General features: G+C 41.0%; 1 protein-coding gene across 3 annotated transcripts in view; it reads left to right on the forward strand.

Moving 5' to 3' along the window:
- Positions 1–25,116, forward strand: part of PPARGC1B (PPARG coactivator 1 beta) — a 178,801-nt gene that overhangs the window by 125,849 nt on the left and 27,836 nt on the right. For all 3 annotated transcript variants that reach the window (XM_016422776.2, XM_016422779.2, XM_056811455.1), the window contains exons 2-6: positions 3,597–3,776; positions 16,030–16,245; positions 20,896–21,012; positions 22,876–24,064; positions 24,746–24,782. In XM_016422776.2, coding sequence (XP_016278262.1) covers positions 3,597–3,776; positions 16,030–16,245; positions 20,896–21,012; positions 22,876–24,064; positions 24,746–24,782 — 1,739 coding nt within the window. The remainder of the gene's footprint in view (positions 1–3,596; positions 3,777–16,029; positions 16,246–20,895; positions 21,013–22,875; positions 24,065–24,745; positions 24,783–25,116) is intronic.

Raw genomic sequence — 25,116 nt, forward strand, 5'->3', positions numbered from 1 at the left:
TGGGCCTTGCTATAGGTCTCATTGTTGTACATATAAGACTTCTGGGCCTTTCTAATTGCCCTGTAGCTGGACTTTCTTCCATATATTGTCTCCTCCAATTAGAAATGTCCTTGGTATAAGAGGTCCATAAGTAGGTAGGACTATGACAGTACTGAGGGACCATAAGGCATAGAGTCAGAGTAGGTAGTAAAGCCTGAAGAATTTTAGGAGTCATTGGCAAGGTAGATGATAAGGCCTCCATCTTGTCAGAAGAAATGCAGCTGTTGGCTCCCATCTCCCCCAGGCCCTGTGATCAGTCAAGCGGCTGGTAGGTAGGCAAGGGAGCCAGATTCCCTGCATGGTTGTGGCTTACTTAGCCCATCCCAGATGAGTTCTGAGTCAGCCTAGGCAGACAGGTGCGGAGGAGGGGATACAAGGTAGGTAGAATGCTCCCATCATCTAACTATCCATTCTATTGCTGATAGCAAGCACTAGAGACCTGGGGGAAAGGAATGATTAATTTCCTTGGCATGACTCTGAAAAGTCTGAGAGACCTTAAGTACATCACGATTTCTCTCATCACAATCTGCTGCTGTCATGCATGATTATCCCTGAAGCTTTCTGCAGAACTCTTCAGGTCAAGCTGCTGCCATCTCTGGAGGCAGAAAAATCCAGAGGATGATTGGCAGGGTCTGTGGGGAGCTAAAAATGAATAGTCTTCCACCCCCTTGGAGAAGCATACGCCCTGTTTTGAAGGGTCTTCCATTGTTACTAATTCATTAGAAGAAGCCACTGAATTGTGGTATATTTTATCACCCTCTTGAAAGCCTATTCTTGGTGCGTGACCAGACCATAATTGGTGTGAGTCACAGCTCTGAGAGAAATGTTCACTTGAGCTGCCTGGATAGAGGGCCTGCATGGTTTATTTTCAAGCAGAGATTGACTATGCTTCCATTTGTACCTTCTGTACCCTTGGGGAAGGAGGCTTCCAAAGCCAGAAAGTTTCCACAGAACTGAAACTCCCTCTTGCAGGCACCAAGATCTACTTTAAATTCCCTCTGTCTCTGACTCTGTCTGTCTGTCTGTCTATGTGTGTCTCTGTCTCTCTATCTCTCTGTCTATCTGTCTGTCTGTCTCTCTAATATACTTCCTTCCTTTCCTAAACACAGAAATTCAGGGCATTAGTATAGAACAATTTCAGGTGACTCAGGACTATTGTTGTGGGCATCCATTAATAATCCTGGAAAATACTAAGGTGCTAGGCCTGCTATATATCTATTTTCCATTGTTAGCCTCACTATCAGGAAGTCCTGGGGTATTTTTCCTCTTTTCTTTCTGTCACTTTTTTATTGACCCCAGTTCTCCCCATCCCTCTTATTCTGATTTGCTACTTCTGATCATCAGTGTTGCTTGATATCAGAAAACTGAACAATGATATGGTTACTCGATTTATCAGAATTAAGAGAAGAATCATTGCTATTTCAAGAAGTGAAATATCAGTATTGGGGAATTTCTTTCTCTATGGTGTATAGTCCTTATAAAGGGGAAAGAACTTGCTTGTAGTCACACAGCTGGCAAGTGGCAGAGTTGAGACTTCTTAATAAGACAGTTTGGATTCAGACAATACGGAGAACTTAAAATATTGGTGTTTGTGGGTTTGTCCCCTTAGTCTTTCCTTTTCTCTTTCTTTTAATGCAGAGGCTGGAAAAGAAAGATGAACTTACCTACTTTTGAAGATTCCCCAATGGTTTCCCAATTTAGAATAAATTGTTCCCAAAGGAGGGTGGGAAACACTAAATGTTCTTTCCAAACTTGCACAGGAAGAGATTTTAGTGAGAGGCGGATTGTCAACTCATTAGTCTCAGATGATGGCAAGGACTCCTTTCTTCTCCTAGATAGGTGCTCTCATTTTTGTAAAACCTCAGCCAATGAGCCATCAATACTTCTCTGACATAGCAGTATAGAGCACAGAACCTGGAGTCAGGAAGAGCTGAGTTCAGATCTGGCCTTAGACGCTTATTAGCTGTGCAATTCACAGCAAGTCACTTTACCTCTGTTTGTTCACCTCAGTTTCCTCAGCTGTAAAATGGAGCTAATAATAGCACCTACCTCCAGGATTGTTGCTAGGAGAAAATGAGATATTTGTAAAGTGTTTAACACAATGGCTGGCACAGAGAAGCTGTTTAATAAATACTTATTCTACATTTGTCCTACCATTCTGCCTGTAGAACAAATGAGGAGTATCTGACAAAAAATAACTTCTTGGCCATAACTGAAAATGTATGCCTCATCTCACCTTCCAGTCCCTCATCTAGCACCTTGTGCATAGTAGGTTTAAAAGTGAACAACTAGGGGCAGCTAGGTATCTCACTGGGTAGAGCCAGTTCTAGTGACAAGAGATCCTGGGTTCAAATCTGGTCCCAGATATATCCTAGCTTTTGACCCTTAGCAAGTCACTTAACTGTGATTGCCTAGCCCTTACTGCTCTACCCAATGAGCTACCTAACTGCCCCTAGTTGTTCACTTTTAAACCTACTATGCACAAGGCGCTAGAGAAACCAGAGAGGGAGGGGATGGGTGCCTCTGTCCCAAGGACATGATTTTGCTGTGACTGCCATCAATTCAAGATTTCCTTTGATTGGTAAAATTCTAAAATATAGAACACTGCAGGCCCAGGGGAAGGTGGTAGGGGGAAACAAAAAGCAGATGAGGACAGAGGAAAACTGGGTAAAATATCTGTCCTCTCTCCTTAGAAAAGAATGACCTAAGATATCCCTTGGTAGAAAACCATCAAAAGAGCTGGCTTCAAACCTTGACTGCCATTTTTCTTTCTTTCTTTTTAAGACAGAAGGTAGGAGTTGGATTTTTTAAAAGTGAATAACTAGGAGGCAGCTGAGTACCCACAGTGGATAGAGCACCAGACCTGGAATTGGGAGGGTTTGGGTTCAAATCCTCCTATGCTTCCTAGCTGGATGACTCTTGGCAAGTCATTTTGTTTGTCTAATTGTCTAACTGATATTCAGACAGAAAGGAAGGGCTTAAAAATTAAAAAAATGAATAACTATCAGTGGCTTAGATAGGCCTGTATCATTTTTACACAGTTGAATTGATTTATCACAGACAATAGACCCAGGGACTAGTGAGGGTGGGATTCTGAATATGATGTAGTACAAAAACAAAAACAAAAAACCTGAGTTTGAATTCCTGCTTGAAAGGTTACTGCCTGAACTTGGGCAAACCACTTAAAACTTACTGAACATCAGGTTCCTCATTTGTACAATGGCCTATGGTCTAGATACCTGTGATCCCTGGCAGCTCTAAATCCTATAATATTTATATTTATTTAGAAAAAGCCACATGAGAAAATATACATGGTTATGCATCCATACTTCCTCATCCCCTGCATGGACACAGCTGAAAAAACCTGCCTTCTCTTAGACCTCGCTCTGTCCAGCCACAAATGGCAACGAGAACTCCTTTCCCCCTTCCTCCCAGAATCCTAGACTCTCAGACAAAGAACTGGCAGGGCCATGACTGTGGCATTGCTCAGGTGTTTCATTCTGGAGGCCTAGACAGATCATAGTCATTGGGCCCTTTCCCTTTTCTTGTCTCTACAGTGCGAGGGCACAGGGGAGGAGCACCTCTATGAAGATTTCCAAGACCTTGACCTCTCCCAGTTGGATGCCAGTGATTTGGATTCTGCCAGCTGCTTCAGTGAACTTCAGTGGGGCCCTGAAACATCTGAAAACGGATTCAGCCAGTGTGGCACCTGTGGAGAAGACTCAGAACTTTTCCAGGTATGTCCTTCCATGTGCTCATACAACATAGAAATATACTTTTCTTAATGGGATTTCAGAGTCTTAAAAAGGAAAGAAGAAAACCAAATTGACAGTATCAAAGATGAAAATGGAGACTCACTTCTAATGAAGAGGAAATTAAGGCAATCATTAAAGACTATTTTGCCCAATTATATGGCAACAAATATGGCAATCTAGGTGATATGGATGAATCTTTACAAAAATATAAATTGCCTAGACTAACAGAGGAAGAAATAGAATTCTTAAATAATCCCATATCAGAGTCTGGTAAAGAAGGTGAGACAGACACATGCAATATCAATTTAAAAATTTTCATTGGACTCTTGGCAAAAAGATAAAAACATTCATTCAAAGAAATCCTCCACAATAATCAAGGTAGATTCATACCAGAGATACCAGGATGATGAAATGTTAGAAAAACAGTTAACTAATCATATTTTTAAAATGGAAACATCCAATAAACACATTGTCATAATAGATCAGAAAAAGTCTATAACAAAGAACAACTCATTTAGGCCCAGAGGTATTCTTTTCTTAGCATGATAAAAAATATTTAAGCCAAAATATAGCACTATATTTATGAAGAAACTCTAGAAGCCTTCCCAAGAAATATAGGAGTAAAGCAAAAATATACTCTTTCTCCATTATCCATTTAATCTAATTCCAGAAATTTTAGCAATCAGACAAGAAAAAGAAATTAAAGACATAAAGATAGGCAGAGAGGAGATAAAAATGGACTCTGTTTGAAAATGACATATTTAACTTCAAAAATTCTAGGCAATTAGTAAAGAAACTAATTGAGATAATAACTTCAATAAAATTGCACGCTACATGGGGCAGCCAGGGTAGCACAGTGGATTGATTTCCAGGACTGGAGTTGGGAGGACCTGGGTTCAAAGGTGGCCTCAGACACTTTCTAGTTGTGTGACCCTGGGCAAGTCACTTAACCTCTTTTGACTAGACCTTACTGCTTTTCTGCCTTAAAATTGATACTTCCTTATCAAGTCTAAGACAGAAGGTAAGAGATTAAAAAAGATTGTAGCCCACAAAAATAAGTTGCATTTTTATATAATGATGGTAAAATCCAGGAGGAATAAAAGAAAGAGAAGTCCTATGTAAAAAAAAATGCATAAAATATCTGGGAATCAGACTACCAAAGCATACTTCACTACCTGTATAGATGAACCTATAAGACACTCTTAAAAAAAAATGAAGAACAGCTTAAATTGCTGAAGGAATATTCAGGGCTCATATTTGGGCCATGCCACTCTGATAAAAATGGCAGTTCTTTGCATGTTAACTTTCAGATTTTAGTGCTATACCAATGAAACTATCAAAAAGATATTTTATAGAGCTAGAAGAAATGGAAAAGGGAAGGGAATAAGCATTTATATAGTCTGCTACCTACCAGGCACTGTACTAAGCATTACATTTATCTCCTTTAAGCCTCACAACACCCTGGGAAGTGGGTGCTATTATTATACCCATTTTACAATTCAGGAAACTGAGGCAATAAGTGGTTAAGTGACTTTCTCATGGTCAGTCAAGGAGCAAGTGTCTAAGACTAGACTTGATCTTAGCTCTATCCTGACTCTAGACCCAGTGCTCTATCCACTGCACTGTCTTTCTGGCCTAATATAAGATAATGTGAAATGATAAGATAATAAAATAATAATAACTCATTTGAAGAAACAAAAGGTTTAGAATGTCAAGGAAAATCATGGAGAAAAGGTCAGAATAAAGGTAGAATAGTACTTCTTCCTATTATAAAGCAGCATCATATTATATCAGATTACAAAACATACCATCTCAAACATTCATTGTTGGTTATAAAATAGAAAAGAAGGATTAACTAAACAGAAAATGCACCCAGCAGATTAAGTGGTCAAAGGATATAAACTTCAAAGTACTCAACCACATGAAAAAATGTTCCTAATAATTAAAAATAAGAGAAACTCCGATAAAAACTCTTAGGTTTCACCTCACACCCTGCAAATTGGCAAAAGTGACCAAAGAATGTCAATAGTCAATGTTGGAGGGGTTGTAGAAGGATAGGCACACTAGTACATTGTTGATGGAACAGTAAAGTATTATAACCATTGTGGAAAGCAATCTAGAATTTTGCAAATAAAATGACTAAAATGTTCATATCCTTTAAACTAGAGATTCTATTACTAGATTTATACCATAAGGAAGCTGTTGATAAGAAGAAAGTCCCCATATAGTCTAAGGTATTTGTAACAGAGACATGTTTTATGATAGTAAAGATTGGAAACAAAGTAAATGCACATCTACTGGGGGGATGATTACACTGTGGAAATGTATTTAATGGACTATTTAGTGTTACTATAATAAATGCTGTGTGTAATGAATATAGAGAAGTTTGGCAAGATCTATATGAACCGATGTAGAGTGAAATAAGCAGAGCCAAGAAAACAATATACACAGTAACTACAACAATGTAAATAGAATAATAATGACCCACCAAAAAAAAAAAGTAAATGTAACATGTATAACCCAGTGAAATTGCTTATTCAGTTCTGGAAGAGGGGAGGGAAAGAACATGAATCATGGAAAAATAGTCTAAATTAATTAATTAACTAAAGTTAGGTAGTTAATTAATTAATTAGAATTAACAAGCTAAAGAGAGCAGAACCAGGAGAACATCATACACAGTAACAGCAATACTGGTCAACTATGACTTAGCTATTCCCAGCAATACAATGATTTAAGACAATTCTGAAGTACTAATGAAAAATGTTATTCACCTCGAGAGGAAAACTGTTAGAATTTAAATGCTATGTTTTTTTCACTATATTTTCTCCATGGGTTTTTTTTTTTGGGGGGGGGGGGGATGCCGATATGTATCTTCTACAACACAAACAATATGGAAATAAAAAAATAGGATAAATGTAACAAAATTATAAAGATCAAGGAGGCCTGGAATGAAGAGATGTGAACCCCTTCCTCAGAGACGGTTACTTATTGTACATATTTTCAGACTTTTTCAATGTATCAATTGTACTGTTTTTTTTCCCCTTCTAAGACATTCGTCATATGGGATGGGTCTCATGGAGGGGGAGAATAAAGCATAGCTGAGGTACTATGGTGATATAAGGAACAGAAAATATCAATAAAAACCTATTTTTAGGGATAGCTAGGTAGCAACAGTAGATAGAGTGCCAAATATGGAGTCAGGAGGACCTGGGTTCAAAGGTGGCCTCAGACACTTCCTAGTTGTGGGTTCTTGGCAAGTTACTTAACCCCAGTTGTCTACCCCTCTTCTGTTTTAGAGTTGATTCTAACACAGAAGGTAAAGGCTTTAAAAACACCACCTCCTCACCACCCCCACCCCCCAAACACCTTTATTTTTTAAAAAATTATTTTAAACAAACAGGAAAAGAAAATGACACATGAAAGAAAACTCCACATCATGAATGATAGAATAGAATGGAGAAATGCAAATCAAAACAATCTGAAAGTTTCAACTCACATCCAGCAAATTGGCAAAAATGACAAAAATTGGGTTATATGGGACTAGATGTTGGGAGATAGGTAGTAGAAAGACTGGTTCAGAGTTGTAAATTGGTACAACCACTCTAGAAAGAAATTTAGAAATATATATATACACACATATAAATGAAGTGATTAAAATGGTCATACTTCTTAGACTCTGAGATTCTCCTAATAGACATATTCCTCAGGGTCAATGGCATAAAGAGTGTCTGCACGTGCATTTTTAGCAGCATTTTTTATGGTAATTATTGAGTGGGGAATGGCCAAAAAGTCATGGTAAATGAAAATAATAAAATATTTCTGTGTTGTAAGAAATTACAAATTCAGAGAAGAATAGAAAGATTTCTATCACCTGAAACAAAGTGAAGTAATCTGAACTAGCCAGCAATATAAACAGTAATTAATGGGGAGTAAAAAAAAAAACAAACAAAAAACCAAACTCCTGAATTATGTGGAATTATAATAATTAAGTTTGGCCTTAAAGAGGAGAAATGAGAAAATCTCTACCCTTCCCAACCCATTTTTGCAAAAGAGGGGGCCCATGATTGTGTGAAATATTTCATATGATACCAGATTGGTTTTGGATATGTTTGACTTTTTTTTAACATGTATTGTGTGACTTTTTTTCTTCCTTCCTTTCTTCATAATTTATTGCAAGGCTCTCCTAGAGGGAATAGGGGAAGAATACAATGGAATTAGAGGTATTTTAGAACAGTGTAGGCCACAGGGGCCATATCCTCAGTTGCCAATATCAAATATCCACATTATTTCCCACCTTTATTTCTGTTACTACATTCTCATTCTCTCAGCTTACTCAGATTTTCTCCAACTTCCCCACCTTGTTCTCAAAGAAACTGTCTTTGTCAACTTCTTGCCTCAATAATTTCCCTTAACAGTTAAGTAAATCCTTTAACTCATTCCAATTCCACTTAATATTTATTGAGAGCTTAGTGTATACAGAACATATGTACCCAGTGTTGGCAGAAACATACTGATAAGCAAAGGCTGGGTTCTTGTTCTCAAAGAGCTCTCTGTCTCTAGTAATAAAGATAAGACATACATAACCATAATTCAGAAAAGTGATAAATTCATAAGGGAGATTTTCTCCCCAGCCCCTCCAATACTGTGCAAAGTGCCAGAAAAGATTGCTTCTGACTTGAGAGTATCAGAGAAGGCTTCCTGGAGGAGGAGCATTTGAGCTAAACCTTGAAGGGAAGATTAGAAAAAAGCAGCTAGGTGGAATGGTGGATAGAGTGCAGGGTCTGGAATATTCCCATTTTTGTGAGTTCAAATCGAACCTCAGACACTAGCTATGTGATCCTGGGCTAATTGCTTATCCCTGTTTGCCTCAGTTTCCTCAACTGTAAAATGAGCCATAGGAGAAAATGGCAAACCGCCTTGGTATCTCTGCCAAGAAAAACCCTAATGGGATCATAAAGGGGTTGGACAAGAATCTGAAAGAATAAATTTGGAATCCATCATTTCCTTTGTTGTTCAAAAGATATTACCAGGGTCAGCCAGGTGGCTAAATGGATTGGGATCTCAGATTTAGAGATGGGAGGTCCTGGGTTCAAATCTGGAATCAGACAATTCCTAGCTATGTGACCCTGGACAAATCATTCAACCCCCCTTAGCCCTGACTATTTTTCTGCCTTGGAACCAATACACAGTATTGATTCTAAGATGGAAGGTTAAGGGTTTTAAAGGGGAGGGGAGGATATTACCCCATGCATGTTGCTAAGAGGAACCTGACACACACCTGTAATTTAATGATGTAGCCAGGACCAGGACCCAAGTCTCATGACTCCCAGGCTTTCTTTCCTTTCTCTGAAACCAAGCTGCCTCCTAGTTTTTTGTTTTTTGTTTTTGAGGGAATTTCTCCTCAGATTACTTTAAGATTCGTTTTCTTCAACCTTTAGATTAGCCAGAAGAGGAAGCCATCAGAGAAAGGATGGGGTTGGAGCAAGGAGGGCTGCAACTATACATCTATTAATATCCCTCTCTCAGCTAACAAAGCCTTGGTTAATTTGCACTCAGTTTCCAGAGGAAACCAGTGGAGTAAAGGGAGGGACAGAAGGAGGGAGGATTGTGGGAGAATCCTGCTGTGGCATAGCTCTTGCTTCTTTTGCTCTGCTATTACAGGGAAAAGACCAGAGAGTAGAGTGTACATTTTGTCCTGTTGTCAGTGATGACAGTGTGGGAACAAAGGGAGCTATTTCCAGGGTCTGGGGCACATTAGACTGGTGAACTTGACACAGCCTGGCCAGGGAGGGAACCTGAAGAACCCACCTTCAACTTTGACTAGTTTAGTTTGGGGTTTTTTTCTGTCAAAAATCTGCATGAGATTTCTCTGGGCCTTAGTTTCCTCCTTTATAAAAAAGGAATGATAATGCTTGCCCTGGACACCTCATAAGGTTCTTGTGAGAATAAATAGAGAAGAAATGGGATGGCTCAGTGGATTGAGAGCCAGCCCTGAGTTGGGAGGCCCTCGGTTCAAACCTGACCTCAGATGATTCCTAGCTGTATGACCCTAGATAAGTCATTTAACACCCACTGCTTAGCCCTACTACTCTTCTGCCTTAGAACCAATACACAATATTGATTCTAAGATGGAAGGCAAAGAGTTTTTTAAAAAAGAAAAGAACAGAACAAAAAAAGAAGGGGCATAGTGGAATGATTCCCCAGCCTGAAAGTCAGTCTATTCTAAGCTAGTCTAATCTAGGTAAGTAGTTTCCCTGGGACTCAATTTATTTCTCAATCCTACTGTCTTTGTATCCCAGAGCTTTCTATAAATCTTTCTATACACCCATTTAATATGAAAAGAAATAAATCCTACATATTGAATACATCTGCACGGTCAAAAAAATAAAGAGATTACTTTTGCATACAGGAAACTTTATTCAGCTTTTTTTCATTAAAGCCAATTGGAGAACATTACAGTAAGATAATAGTTTTTTGTCAAATATTCTCTGTAGTTCCCCACCATCAGCTTCTTGAAACCTCAGAAGGGATGTAGATAGACTGGGAATCCCTGTACTAGAGGTTCCTTTCCAGGCCTGTCGACTTCCTATTTCAGCCACCATCACTAGTCAAGTGAATACTGCTTACAGCCTTACTGAGTGACCTTGCATCTCCAGTGTTCTGCACAGAGTTCTTGGTAAATGTTTTATCATTCATACTAAAGCTGGAAGGATTCTTAGCACAACCTGGCACATAATAGGAACTTAATAAATTTTATTGATTGATCCCTTAATTGAAAGTAGAACAACAAAGCTCTTACTAGTAGTGTGACCCTAAGCAAATCAATTAACCTTTCTCAGACTCAGTTCCCTTATCTGTAAAATGGGGATAATAATACCTACCCTACCTGGTTGTGGCGAGGATTGAATGAGATGTGATATGTGTAAAGAGTTTTGTAAACCTTAAATTAGGGCCATATACACTTCAGAGTTAGAAGAGGCTTTAGATCATAGAATATAAAATATGAGATGGGCAACACCTATGCTTTAAGTTTTTCTCTTTCTGGCATTCTGTGCTGTAGGCAACCTAGCATTGTCTCATTTCTCTCTCATCTCATGAAGCCGTTTGCTTTAGTCCTGTGCTCCCAGGAGCACTGAGCTGCAGGTTATTGCTGTCCAAGCCAACAGAGAAACTCACTGTGCCCTTTCCTTTTTTAGATTTGGTTACAAAAATAACAAACCCTTTGGTTCCATCTTTCCAACCTTTCCCTTCCCCCATCTCTCCCTGCCCCCCTCTCCCACCACCCCCACTATCAGTTTTTGCCTCTGTCCTTGAAATGAAGCCAGGACAGCCAAGAAACCATCACAAGATCCCTATTTCAGATAAACTTCTTCAAGAAAGGACAGACAGGCTTGGATTGGATTGGAAGAAAAAGGCCATGGGGGTAGAAGGGAGGGAGGGCAGTATTCATGTGATGAAACAGTGTTTCTGCCAATTCTCTCAGGGCTGGAGAATCCAGAGCCAGAATTGAACAAGAGAAGGAGTGGGAAAGTCATCCAACAACACTGCAATCCCAAGAATGAGGGTCTTTGTGTGGAGGTGGGTGGAGAGACAGGATGGGGCAGTATGGTGTTAAAAATTTTTTTTTCAATAAATGGTGAGGGGGAAAAGGGGAAAGAAAGAAAAATGGCAGTCAAGGTTTGAAGCCAGCTCTTTTGATGGTTTTCTACCAAAGGATCTCTTAGGCCATTCTTTTCTGAGGAAAGAGGACAGATATTTCACCCAGTTTTCCTCTGTCCTCATCTGCTTTTTGTTTCCCCCTACCACCTTCCCCTGGGCCTGCAGTGTTCTATATTTTAGAATTTTACCAATCAAAGGAAATCTTGAATTGATGGCAGTCACAGCAAAATCATGTCCTTGGGACAAAGGCACCCATCCCCTCCCTCTCTGGTTTCTCTAGCACCTTGTGCATAGTAGGTTGCTAATAAATGTTGGCAGTCATTCTATGAAGGTAGCCAAGCAGGGTAAGCAAGAATCCTGGCCTGTGGATTAGAATTTGAACCAGGGAAGGAGGCAGCTAAACCCCTTCAGGGTCAACCACTGTCATTACTGTAGGAATTTAAACTTGATAGAGTTTTCCCCAAAACATCTCCTGTGAAATAAGTAGTATAAGTGTTACTATCCCCATTTATAGATGAGGAAACCAAGACTAGGAGAGGGAAAATGACCTACTTGTTTAGGTAGTAAGCAAGGCCAAATCAGAAACTTTTGGAATTGTGATTCAAAATTCAATGCTCTTTTCATTGTAATATAGTTGCCTAAATCAAGTGGGGATTATTGCCTCATACAAAGGCCATGGATTCATTTTGCTGCATTCCATTGACTCATAGGACAGATTGCAAATGGCACCTCAGCTCAATGAGTCCTTGAGTCATATGATTAAGATGATTGGAAGAAAAGCCAGCTGGCAGCTAGGCTGGGCTCACAGGATTTCTTTCCCATAGCAGTAGCACTGTTATTTCATGTCCTGGTCCTCAGGCCTCCAGGCTCAGAACTTCAGTTTTGTTAATTCCCTCTACTAAACCTCTGGGGGGAGGGGGGGGTGTTGACTTTCCCTGGTTAGTCACAATTATCCTAAATAATGCTAATAACAATAATAACTAGCACTTATATACCTTTTTAGAGTTTGTAAAACACTTTACAGATATTATCACATTTTATCTTCACAATAATGCTGGGAGGTATTGTCCCCATTTTACATATGAAGAAACTTAGATAAATGTATTAAGTGACTTGCCTGAGGGCATGCAGCTAGTATGTATCTGAGGTCAGATTTTTAACCCTGGTCTTCCTGACTCAAGGTCCAACATTCTAGCAGCCTCCAATTGTATACAAGTAAATTGAAAGATTAGATGACTTTCTTTTTTAAATCCCCACCTTTCATCTTAGAATTGAGACTAAGTACTGGTTCTAAGGCAGAAGAATGGTAAGGACTAAGCGGTTAAGTGACTTGCCCAGGATCACACAGCTAGAAAGTATCTGAGTATTTGAATCCAGGTCCTTCTGACTCCAGACCTCACTTCCTATCCACTGAATTACCTAGCTTCCCCCTCTATGTCTTTTTATTCATCGACACTGAGAAATATAACAGCTCAGTAGACCTAAATCCTCATCTTTTCCCAATGGTAAGGCCAGCTTGGGACATTACATTAAGAATTCAGGATGATGGGGGGAGCTGTGTGGCTCAGTGGATTGAGAACCAAGAAGTCCTAAATTCAAATCTGGTTTCAGACACTTCGTAGCTGTGTGACCCTGGGCAAGTTGCCTATTCTTCATTGCCTATTTCTTACTGTTCTTCTGTCTTGGAACCAATACTTAGTATTGATTCCAAGATGGAAAGTAAGGGTTTAAAAACAAGAGATTGTAAACTTGGAAAAATAGATTTAGAGCTTAGAGGCCATCAAGGCTAATTCCCCTCATTTTACAGATGAGGAAGTCAAGTGTCCTGCATTTTTCCTGAGTCTAGGTCCAGGTGCAAAGGTGATTTGGGTAATACAGCATGAGTCCGGGCCCTTAAGTGAATAAGAAATAATGCCATTGTCCCAAAAGTCTGATGCTTGTATGTTCTCGTGTTCAGTGTACATTCCACTCTCCCTCCTCCACAGTGCTAATAAATGGCTCTCCTAGATTCCATGCAGATAGAAACAGCCCCTTTCTCTTTGTTCCTGTCACTCACTGTAGTTTCACATTAGTTAAATTTAGCTTGGTGTCTCCCAGGTGCAGTTGTAGGGAGCTACTTTCATTGTATCAGCAGCATTTTTACGTAATCTCTCGCGGGGTCTATTCCTTTGGGAAAGAGCCCCCTTCACATTTTAGTTGAAGTCATGTTTTCCTCCAGAATGATGCTTCTGACACTGTTCCCTGAAACACTGCAGCTTGACTCCCCTTCCCCTCACTGGCTGCTGTGGAGCTAATGATCAAAAGCCAGGTTGTCAGAGAGCAAGTGAGGACAACTGTAAATTATGTTTCACCTTGAAACGCCGAGATCTACTGCTTTGGTGGAATCTATACCTTCTCCTCATTTCTCCTTGTCTTAATCAGGTGACAAGCGAAAACCAGCCCTCTGAGGTTTCCTGGAAAGTGGCCAATGATTTCCCTCGACTGTGCAAACTCCATAGACCTATACTCTGTTGCAGGCTTGGAAGGTAGCCTGGACTACACTGTGACTGTCATCCTCAGTAAACGTGGATGTTCCAAGGTCACCTACAAGGCCCTATGCTGTAGGAGAGTCAGAAATGAATAAAATAGTCAGATAACTGGTGAAGAAGAAAGAACACTGGATTTGGAGTCAGAAGACCTAGGCAAGATGTAGACTAGATGCCTCTGGCTTTCACTCCCATTTCCCCTCTCAAAATCGGTTTTAGGTAAGGATCTGAAATGCATTTGTCCTGAGATGTCAGTGATACCAACCTAAAGTAAATTTTCCCAAGGAGACTTGTATTGGGAAGGAATTCAAGCTTCCCCACCAAAGGAATGATGTTCCAATGCTGGAATTCCCATCACAGACAGAAAAGATGCATTGGAGGCATCCAGTTGAGCTCCTAAGAAGCCTACCTTTCTTTGGGGTCATGCTGGGCCTTAACTGAGACCCATTTATCAATTGGAAAAATGCCTAGCATCAGTCTTAGAGCTAAAAGTGACCTCTGAGATAGTCTAGTCCAACTTCACTTAACATATGAGTAAACTGAGTACCGCAAATGTGAAATGTCTACTACCCACTGAAGTTCACAACTAGTAAGTGATAGAACTGGGACTGGAATCTGAATGTTCTAACCTACAACTAAGGGCCTTTTCTACCATAGCATATGCTCCACCTATCTCTGTTTTACTGAGTTATATTGTTCTAGAAATGATCAAGAGAAGTTTATGACATTTTCCTGGAAGTGAATATGTTAATTCCTTTCTTCCACTCCCTCTTCCCCCATTTGTTTTTCATATTCAGCAAACATTTATTAAGCACCTACTTTGATTTATTTTGATGGCTACTTTTGATTTTTTAATGACTACTTATGTTAAGAACTGCCAGTTACAAGAGTTATCAAGATAAAAAACAAAACAGTCCCTTTCTTCGAGGAGCATATCAGAGAGATCAGCTCTAAATGGGAGGAAGGGAATCAAAGCACCATAGAATTACAGAATCTTCAGAGTTTGGATGATCTAAAGATCATCTTGTCCAAATGTTCTTGACTAAAAGTTTCCTCTATCCTAACATGCACAAGTGGTTCTTCAGCTGCTCCTTTTGAAGACCTCTGAGGTTTTCTTTTCCCTTTTTCAGAAGCAGAGCCTCTTCTCCCTTCTGGCATATCCAAGCATTATTTGGCTATAATATATCGTGGTGATGGTCCCCCCCCCACTTTAATGAGCTGCTGGTCTCTTGTTTAACAACAAATATTCATGATCTCCTGCTATATGCAGTGCTAGGAACTGAGTGAGTTGCAAAGTTTAGATGGGACTTGGTTCTGGCTTCAAGGAGCTTATAACCTAATAAGAGGAAACAGAAGTGACTGGTCCCCAGACAGTGTCTCTGACAAGCTTACTTTGCATAACTGAGGTTTGGCTGGTTTTTCCTGTTTTTTGTAAACATTTAATTTCATTCCCTTATTGCACATAATAGGGAAAATAAAATATTAAATAATTTTTTTAAACCCCATTTAATTCCCATTCAAAGTTCTAAATACATATTCAGCAAGATTCAGAAACTTCCTGAACAAAATTAGGTGGTATCCATATCCATCCATCAGTCTTTTTATCTAGCTTCCCTTTTCTCTTTTCTCCTTTATTCCCTCTCCCTATCTTCTTTTCCTCTCCTTTTGTGCCTCTCCTTCTTTTTCTCTCTCCCTTTTCTTTCATAGAACACTGAGTCCAGAGTCAGAAGATCTGAGTATTAGTCCCAGCTCTGCTGCTAACTGGATTGCTAGATAGGTGTAAGAAAATCATTTCCTCACAGTGGATCTCGTTTTTCTCATCTATAAAGTGAAGGGTCTATAGCAGATAATCTCTGAGGTTCCTTCCAGCTCTAACATTCTGTAAACCTGTGAAATAGTTATGTAAAACCTTCTCTATGCTCTGCTGAGACTTGGAGCTATGATGCTAGCAAAGGCAAGGGAGAAAGCCCATGGACCCCAGCCTAAAGAGTAAGCATGTTTCTGTAGTATTATCTTCTGTTAATCACCCAAATCTTTCTTCCCTATTTTAGATCATAAGTGGTGAAAATGAGGCCCTGTTGGCTGCTCTCACTGAGACCCTGGATGATATCCAGGAAGAGGACATGGGCCTGGCTGCCTTCCACACTCTGGAAGATGGGGACGTGCCCACCCCAGGCCCCACCTCACCTGCCCCCTCACCCAAAGCCAGCCCTGATGCCCTGGATGGGCTACAGGCTCTTGGGTCTGAGGTTGATGAACTTTCTCTGGTAAGAATCTTTCTTACTATTGTTAAATGGAATGGTCCAGCCCGTGAAAAGCTGGCTACGTGGGTATGATGGGCATGTACTTTTTTCCACTTTGGGCTTACCCATAAGTCATTTTGGGGAGAGGGAAGCCAGTTTCTGTGAGGTTTGAATGAATGTATGTGTGTACATATGGAGTAATTAATGGAAGGAATACTAATACTGGACTTAATCCTGGCTCTACCACTCAATACTTCTATGTGCCCATGTGCCAACTCATTTAAATTCTTGGGACCTCAGTTTTATTATCTGTAAAATGAAGGGGTTATGACTAGATGATCTCTAAGCTCTCTTCTAACTTTATATCTTATGCTCCTCTGATCCCCATTTCTGGATTTCAGCTCTGTGAACTTACGCCTTTGTTTCTATTTCCCAAATCTCATACCCTCTACTCTGCCCTTAAGAGACTGTTTTGTGTTGCTTCCCATCAGTGTGAAGAGACTCTGGGCTCATCTCAAACTCATTGCTAGCTTCTCTCTGGGAGCTGTAACAAGAGTTAATTACCACAAAGTGAATGGGCAGTGACGTGGCACAGTAAATAGAGTGCCAGAACTGGAGTCAGGAAGACTCCTCTTCCTGAGTTCAAATCCAACCTCACATACTTATTAGCTGTGTGACTTTGGGCAAATCAGTTAACCCTGTTTGCCTAAGTTTTCTCATCTGTAAAATGAGCTGGGAAAGAAATAGCAAATCACTCCAGTATCTTTGCCAAGAAAACTCCAGATGGGGTTAAAAGGAATCAAACATGACTGAAATGACTGAACAGCATCAACCATATTATAAAAATAATTTGACTGAGAATTAGATGACTTGGATTCTTATTTCATCTGTGCTTTTTATTGACAATGTGACCATAGGCAAATAAGCCCATTTCTCATTGTAGACTTGTCCCATCTCATCTGTAAATTGAGAGAGTGGGAGGAGGGAAGGGGTGATGGCCCCCTGCCCATAAAGAAATGTTTCCCTTCCATACTCAGTTTGTTATTTCTTTCTCCTCAACCCCATAGAGGTAGCTATAGTGCAGTGGTTCTCATTGTGTTGTCTGAGTACTCCTAGGGGTATCTGAGACCCTTTGAAGGGGTCTTCAAAGTCAATTTTCCTAAAAAAAAAAAAAAGAATACATTTTAGTTTCTACTGCAATAAACAACAGCTCTTTAATGAACCCTCAATAATTTTTAAGACTATACAAAGGAAGGAAGATAGGCGGTGTGGTGGATAGCATCCTGGGCTTGGAATCATGAGTTCATCTTTATGATTTCAAATCCAGTCTATTCAGATATTTACTATCTGTGTGATCTTGGGCAAGTCACTTAACCCTGTTTTCCTTTAAAGAAAATATTCAAGGGTCCTGTCACCAAAAAACATGAGAACCACTGCTATACTATCATGCCAAGTGACCTGACTTCAGAGAGTTTGGAGACCTAGGTTCAGATTCTGGTTCTGCTATTGACTACCTATGAAGGTAAAGCACTTCTCCCTAGGCTGAGGTTTCTGTAAAATAAAGGAGGGGATTGGACTATGAAATTATCTTTAAGGACTTTTCCAGTTTGAACCCTGTCATCCTCCTACCTGTCTTTCTAAGGTCAGGGATTCCTAGTAATAATAAGGCTCCCAGCTGACAATTTGTGACATCTGCTTTCGTGGGATCGAGTCCCAGTTTTGTCACTAACTTTTTAGGAGACTTCCTTTTCCTTTCCAAGTTTCAGTTTCCCCATTTTTAAAATAAAAGGGTTGAACTAGATAATTCTAGGGCCCCTCTCTACTTTGTTCCAAATCTTCTAGGCATATGAATCTGTGTTCCCATATGGTGATAACTTGCTACACCGAGGGAGAGGTACATTGCTTCTTTTGGAACCACATATCTAGGTGACCAGCCAAAGAAAGTTTTTCCTGCCTTGTGCCTGGAGGAGGTTAGGGAAACTATGCTATTTTCCTAAAGGAAAGAAGGGAAGGTCTTGCTTTGGGCAAGCAAAGAGCAGCCCCCTGTGGTAGAAGTTTGTATTTCTCTTTCTGCAGTTAATGAATCCCTCACACACATGCTCACCAGCTTGTGGAGAGAACCTGGACAAATTGTTTTTTGGTCCCTTCCAAAAAAATGTAAAAATAAAGACCTTTTTAAAATAATCTCATTTTTAAAAAATTATTTACTATATGCTTAGTAGCCACCACAAAACAAACATGCATAAAAAATTGTGTGCAAAACCACAAACTCCACATTGTTTACAATTTGTTTAGAAATATTTAAATTATATGTGTGCTAATATAAACATCCCCTTGCTTTTGAGTTGTCTTTGGATTTATTTTACTTGAGTGCTTTTTTCTCTTGATTTTGTGGCTGTTGTTGTTTTTTTTTAATGTAACCATAGTATGTATTATTCTTATTCTCTTTTCATCTCTTCATATTTTATTTTCTTTAGGTTTCCAGCATTTGTTGTTTCTAATGACAATACAATCCCATCACATTCAAGAAACACAAGCTATTCAACCATTTCTCCTATTCATTGCATTTGTGTTATTTCTAGTTACTTTGTCATAACAAAGATTTCATGAATATTTTTATACATATGTATCTTTTTACCCCTCAATAGTGCCTGCAGGAGCTAAACCTGGGATGGGATCCCTAGGTCAATGAGCATGACAGCTTTATAGTTCTTAACGTATATTTCCATCTTGTTTTTTTTTTTAATTCACAGCTGCTCTAGCAATGTAATATTAGACTTGTTTCTCCATGTTCCTATCAGCATTTAATTTGATCACTTTAACCTGTCAGGTTCTCAGTTAACATACATTACCAAGACCATATTTAGCTAGATTAGTCCTTACGCAACAAACACAGTCTGTTGCTAGGACGATACATACTCTTTCCCAAACCAAATTTTTTTAGCTGGATCATACCCAGTGGAACTTTTGTCTCAATTCTATAAACCATCAGGAATGCCAGATTATCTCCATAGTATGATGAATGTTAAATTAAGACTTTTGTAGAATATTTATGCTCTCCACACCATTGTTGTCCCACAAGAAACTATGTGTGGATTATGTCTATGCTCAGGGTTTTAAATAGACTACTAACTTCATGTAGGTGTGTGTGGGCCCTCCAGATATTATCATATTTATCTCAGGTTCTATTCATCTCCTTAACTTCTTTCTTATATATATTCTTGATTTGATTTATCTAGTTCTGAGAGGAGAAAATTAAAGTCCACTGTTATTATTATTTGGTGATCTATTTCCATCTGTATCTCATTTAGTTTTTCTTATAAAAATCTGGATGCTGGAACACTTGATACATACAGATCCAATACTGATAATGCTTCATTATCCATAGTAACCCTCTCCACAACATAATATATGAACCTGTTCAGCCCTTCCAGTTACATCCATTTTAGCATCAGCTCTATCAGATATCATGACTGCTACCCTTGCCTTCTCTGAAACTGCTGAGGCATAGTATATTCTTTTCCAACCCCTTACCTCCAATCTCTGTTTGTTTCTCATTCTTAATGTGTTTCTTGTAAACAACATATTGTCATGTCTTGGTTTTTGATCCTTTCTACTCTCCATTTTCTTCCCTTGGAAAATTTCATCCCATGTCGTAACTAGCTGAGCATTTCTACTCTGTTCTTCCTCACTGTTCATCCCCTCTCTTCTCTTCTTATTGCCATAAAAGAGGCCTTTTGACTTCCAGACTTGAGGTCTGACTTCTGACTTTGGGCACACTTGCTTTTGTATTGTTTCAGGATCTGTGCCTAGCAGAGCTTAGGGGTGGACAGCTGGGGTCTTCCTTGTAAGAACCAGCAAATGTCAGATGTTTCACTGGCACTGAAAACTGTGTCGCCTGTGTGGGACTGTCTATGAGAGGTTAAAAAACATTCCCTATCACATTTACTTAGAATTGCAGGAGTCCATACTTAGAAACTTAGAAGGCATCTTAGTCCAACTTATATTTAAACAGGAATCCTCTTTTTGATTTATCCAATATGTAATCATACACCAGGGGCAGCCCTGTATAATGGAAAGAGCACTGAACTTGGCACCTAAGGATCTAGATTTGATCTTGACTCTCCTACTTGCCACCTGTGGGACTTTGGGCAAATTCTTAAATCTTTCTGAACCTTAGTTTCTTTATCTGTAAATGATGGGGGTGGGCTAGACCACTAAGGTCCCTTCCAATTCTAATAAAACTTTGATCCTAAATCACTTCTTTTTCTGGACCTGAGTTTTCTCTTTTATAAAAAAGAAGGTGTAGGACTAGATGACCTCATATGTCTCTTCTAGATTCAGACCCTAGCCTTACAGGTAGGACTTCTGTGGAAATGGCCAAACCAAAGAATTTGCTTAAATTCCTCAATGGTTAATTGCTTCGAGGGTGGGATAGTTTATTCTTGACTGGTGTTCAAATCTCCAGTCAAATCTGTTTACTACCTATGTGACCCTAGGCAAATCATTTCACCTCTTTGGGACTCATTTTCTGCATGTAAAATGAGGGGGATGAACTTGATGTCTAAGGTCCCTTCTATCCCTAAATCTATGAACCCACAAATTCCATTTGCTTTTGAAATGCAGGCAACTAGGGTTGAAATCATGCCTTTTATATTTTGCTTCTCTCATCAGTTGCAGAAGCTACTCCTCTCACCATCCCATACTACTCCAAACGTGGAGGCCCAGAAGGAAGGGGCTTTCCGGAGACAAGGAGCATCTAAGTCAAAAAGCCAACGACCTTACCTCAAGGTATTTCTAGGCACAGGGGAAGGATCTGTGGGAAACCATTAGACTGCTTTCTCCTATGTGTGCACGTGGCATTCTGCCAGCCTTTATAGGTAGCATGGACATTCTCTAATCCACGGCCCAAGTGTTATTCATAGATGCACTTTGTTATACATAGATGTTTTCCCTGCCTGAGGGACGCCCAGGCTCCCTTCTAAAACCTCCTCAAATTGAGTCCCACAGGAAAGCCCCACAGAAAGGTCAGCAGTTCATCTGGTAGTTGAATGTAGGGGAAGGTCCAGTCAGGAACATGGGCTTATGCTATAAAGAAACTAGCATTATGGCTTTTTTTAGTGGAAGAAGTGGGGAGGAACCTGCTAAAGAGGGAAAGCATGGAGGGAGCAGACAAGCCAGACCAGGGTCCCTTGCTGAGAAAAAAATTCCTTTTAGGGAATTACATGATAATGGATTCTGGATGATCAGAAACTGGCTTCAGAAACAGAAGAATAGAAGGGTTCCTTGTTTCCTTCATTAATTTTTCAACAGATATTTTATTGAAGGAGAGTCAGGAGCCTTGGGCTTTAGGCCCAGCTCTGCTGCTGGCTCTCTGTGTGACCTTGGGTCAAAGTCATCCCACTTCTGTAAGGCTCCTTTTCTTCCTCTGTAAAGTGAGTCTGTTCCAGTTCTGACCTCTTAGCGTCCCAGGGAAAAGCACTTTGGAAAAGGAATAAGCCTCGGACCAGTTAAAACAGTAGATGAATGATTATCTTTCTATACATATTTTCTGGTGTAATGTTTAAGCTACCATCCTGCTTCTAACTTAATCATCTAAAAATGGGAAAAGAGCCCTGAAAGTGTCGATAGAGGTCAGAGGTTCTAATCTTGGTTCTGCAGTTTGTTCTCTGGGCATTGGCTTGAACTCTTTGGTCTCTGCTGCCTTCAGCCTATCATGTAGGCAACCTGATGATTCCTGGGCTTCCGTAGAGATCCAACCCCAGAACCAAGGAATCTTTGGTACTAGCATTACCAGAGCCAGCTAATGTCAAAGCCTTTGATGCTCATGATGGGCATGTAGCACATTCTCTTGGTAACTGCTCTATGAAGGAATGTCCTGGTGGGATAAGCCAGCCATGCCCATCCTGCCTTTGGGGTGGACGATGCTCTACGCGATGGAGCTCTCCGTGGCAATGTTGGCTAGCACCACATTCTTGTAGGAAGTCAGCAAGGAGAGTAAGCTGTCCGAGATAACACTTTGAAATGGGATTAAATGATCACCTGGGATAGAACTTTGACAAACAAACTAAAAGTAACAGGAACAGAATGACAGTGACAGTGGTAAGGGTAGCCAGAGCGTGGAAGGCTGAGGGCTTGTCTGGGGGTTGTGCATAGTACACACAACTAAACGGGGGACTCACAAACAATACAACTCATTGAGACAACATTTGACAGCTTCACAAGGAACTTTCCTCACTCTTTTCCTGTGAGGTAGATAGTACAAATATTATTGTCCCCATTTTAGAGATAAGGAAACCAAGGACCTAGATAGGACCTCATCCACAGTCACTTAGCTGCTAAATAATAAGATTATAGAACTGAGCATTAGAAGGTACCTTTGAGTCCATCTAATCCACTACCCTCATGTTATGGATGAGGAAACTAAGGCCTATTGAGTCAAAGTTGACTTACCCAAGGTCACCCAGCTCATGATGCTAGTGTTGAGATTCAAACACAAATATCCTGATTCTAAATTCTTCTCAGCTGCTCTTTGTCCCAAGCCGTGCTACCATGCTGGCCTCCATAGTCTGTTGGCTTGCCCTTCTGTGCATTCACAAGAAGGGAAATCTGAGCATTTTCTCCTTACCACTGTTTCTGTCCGTGTCTCTTTAGATGGAAAGCCCCCAGGACAAGAAGTCCTCGCCTCCCCAGACTCAGAGCCGAAGCTACACAGAACTGCACAGGCATCTCACCTCAGCTCCCTGCTGCCCCCGCACTATGTCTCGGGCTCCAGACAGGGGATGGCAGCAGCTGCCTCCCTCCCCGCCAGCCCAGAGCCCTCGACCCCCCATCAAGGAAGAAAGTGACTCGGGCGAGGACTGCTCAAGCCCCAGGCTTGCCCAGACCTCGTCCCCGGCCTCCCCTAAGCCATCTGCTGAAAGCACTGGAACCCAGTTTGCCTGTGCAGAGGACATGCGTGCCATGGTGGAGCTGATCCGTTACATGCATACCTACTGCCTTCCCCAGAGAAAGTTGCCCATCCAAGGCTCAGCAACACCCCCTCAGCCGTGCAACAACCCTTTCAAGAAAGCCAAGGCCGACTGCACGTTACAAAAGGCAGCATCCTTCAAGAATGCGGAGGGGAAGCCACCAGACAGCCTGGTGCAGAGGCCAACAGCTGTCCAACCTCCCAAAGCTTCCTGGTCCAAATTCTCTATACTGAGAGAGCTGCTGGCTCAAGACCTCTTCTGTGATGTGAGCAAGCCCTACCGGCTGGCCATGCCAATTTACGCTTCCCTGTCACCCGGCACCAAGCCCAGCCCTGGACCCTCTGAGGAAAGCCAAAGACCCTCATCCGAGAAGGCCTGTGAGGTGCGGATCAAGGCCTCCCCTGGGACCTCGGAGCCCAGGCCCAGCTTCAGGCCCCTGAAACTGGAAGTGAAGGAAGAAATCAATGCCCTACCAGTGGCGAAGGAGGAAAAGGAGGAAGGGCAAGGGGAGGTGAGAATGTGTACACAGAGTCCACCTCTGTCAGCGGGGACCAAGATGGGACGGAAGCCAGAGAGCTCTGTTTATGCTGTTCGACGCTCCAAGAGACTGAACCCCGAACTCGGCCCTTGGCTTTCATTTGTAGATGAGGCACCCCCAGAAGAGAGAGCAGACCCTCTGCCCTCACTGTGCCTAGACCCAGAGACCTATGATGCTGAGGTGGAAGTAGAGGTGGGCAGCCCGGAAGAAGGACAAAGTGTTGGTGACCAGAACCAGCAGAGAGCAACCCAGCTCCCTGCCCTGGAGAGCCCCAGTGAGAGTGGGAGTGGTGAGCCGGATGAGGACCACAGCTGCCCTCCATTATGCTCGAGAGGTAGAGAGAGGGGCTTGGAGGGCAGGGTCACAAGGGAGGACAGAGGAGGAAATGAAAAACTGGATCATGTGGGTTTGTCCAAGTTCGGCCACTGGCTCACTATGTGATCTTGGCACATCAGTGTTTTTTCTCTGGGTTCTACACCTATAAAATTAGGAAGTGGTGCTACATGATTTCTGGAGGCCATTCCTAGGGCCGATACTCTCTGCTCCCTGTCCCAAGAACCCTTCCAAGTTTCATCCTCTATGATTCTATATAGTAAATTCTCACACACTGATGGATGTATCTTGGTTGGCATCCAGTTTGGTATTTCTCAGCTTTGGGGGATCAGTGAGTTAATGAGAATTTATTAAAAGGGGGCAGCTAGCCAGGCCTAGAGACAGGAGGTCCTGGGTTCGAATCTGGCCTCAGATACTTCCTAGCTGTGTGATCCTGGGCAAGTTACTTTTTGCCTGGTCTTTACTGATCTTCTACCTTGGAACCAGCACATAGTACTGATTCTGAGATGGAAGGTTATGTATTTAAAAAAAATTTTTTTTAAGCTTGTCCTATGTGTTCTAAGCGCTTGGGAGCAAGAAAGATGACTGCCCTCAAGAAGAGTACATTCTAGAGGGGAAATCAGACGAGATCAACTTTGTCTTTAATGGATGGCTTGAATCTGTCTTGTTTCTTCCTTTTCAGAAACTCCCAGGTGCTTCACACTGGCCTTGTCACACAAGTAAGTTGACAATATCTTATTAGATTAATGCAAGAAAATTCATATTACAAGAAGGGTATCAAGCACTGATTTCAAGTTCCCCCCCTGCCAAAAACTTTCATGGCACAGCTGGGCATGGCATTGCCTATTGAGATGCAGGGAGGTCCTGTGTGGAATGAGAGAATGTGGTTAAACATGTTTGACTTGGTGTGATGTTCCACTGGGACATGGTCTGGTATGACATGGCATTATGTGGGGGTGGGCTCTGTGTGTGTGTGTGTGTGTGTGTGTGTGTGTGTGTGTGTGTGTGTGTGTGAGAGTTCTTCTCTTGGATCATTTTTTAAAAATCAACTTC

The sequence above is a fragment of the Monodelphis domestica genome, chromosome 1 (assembly GCF_027887165.1).
Source record: "Monodelphis domestica isolate mMonDom1 chromosome 1, mMonDom1.pri, whole genome shotgun sequence".
NCBI classification, from domain to species: Eukaryota; Metazoa; Chordata; class Mammalia; order Didelphimorphia; family Didelphidae; genus Monodelphis; species Monodelphis domestica.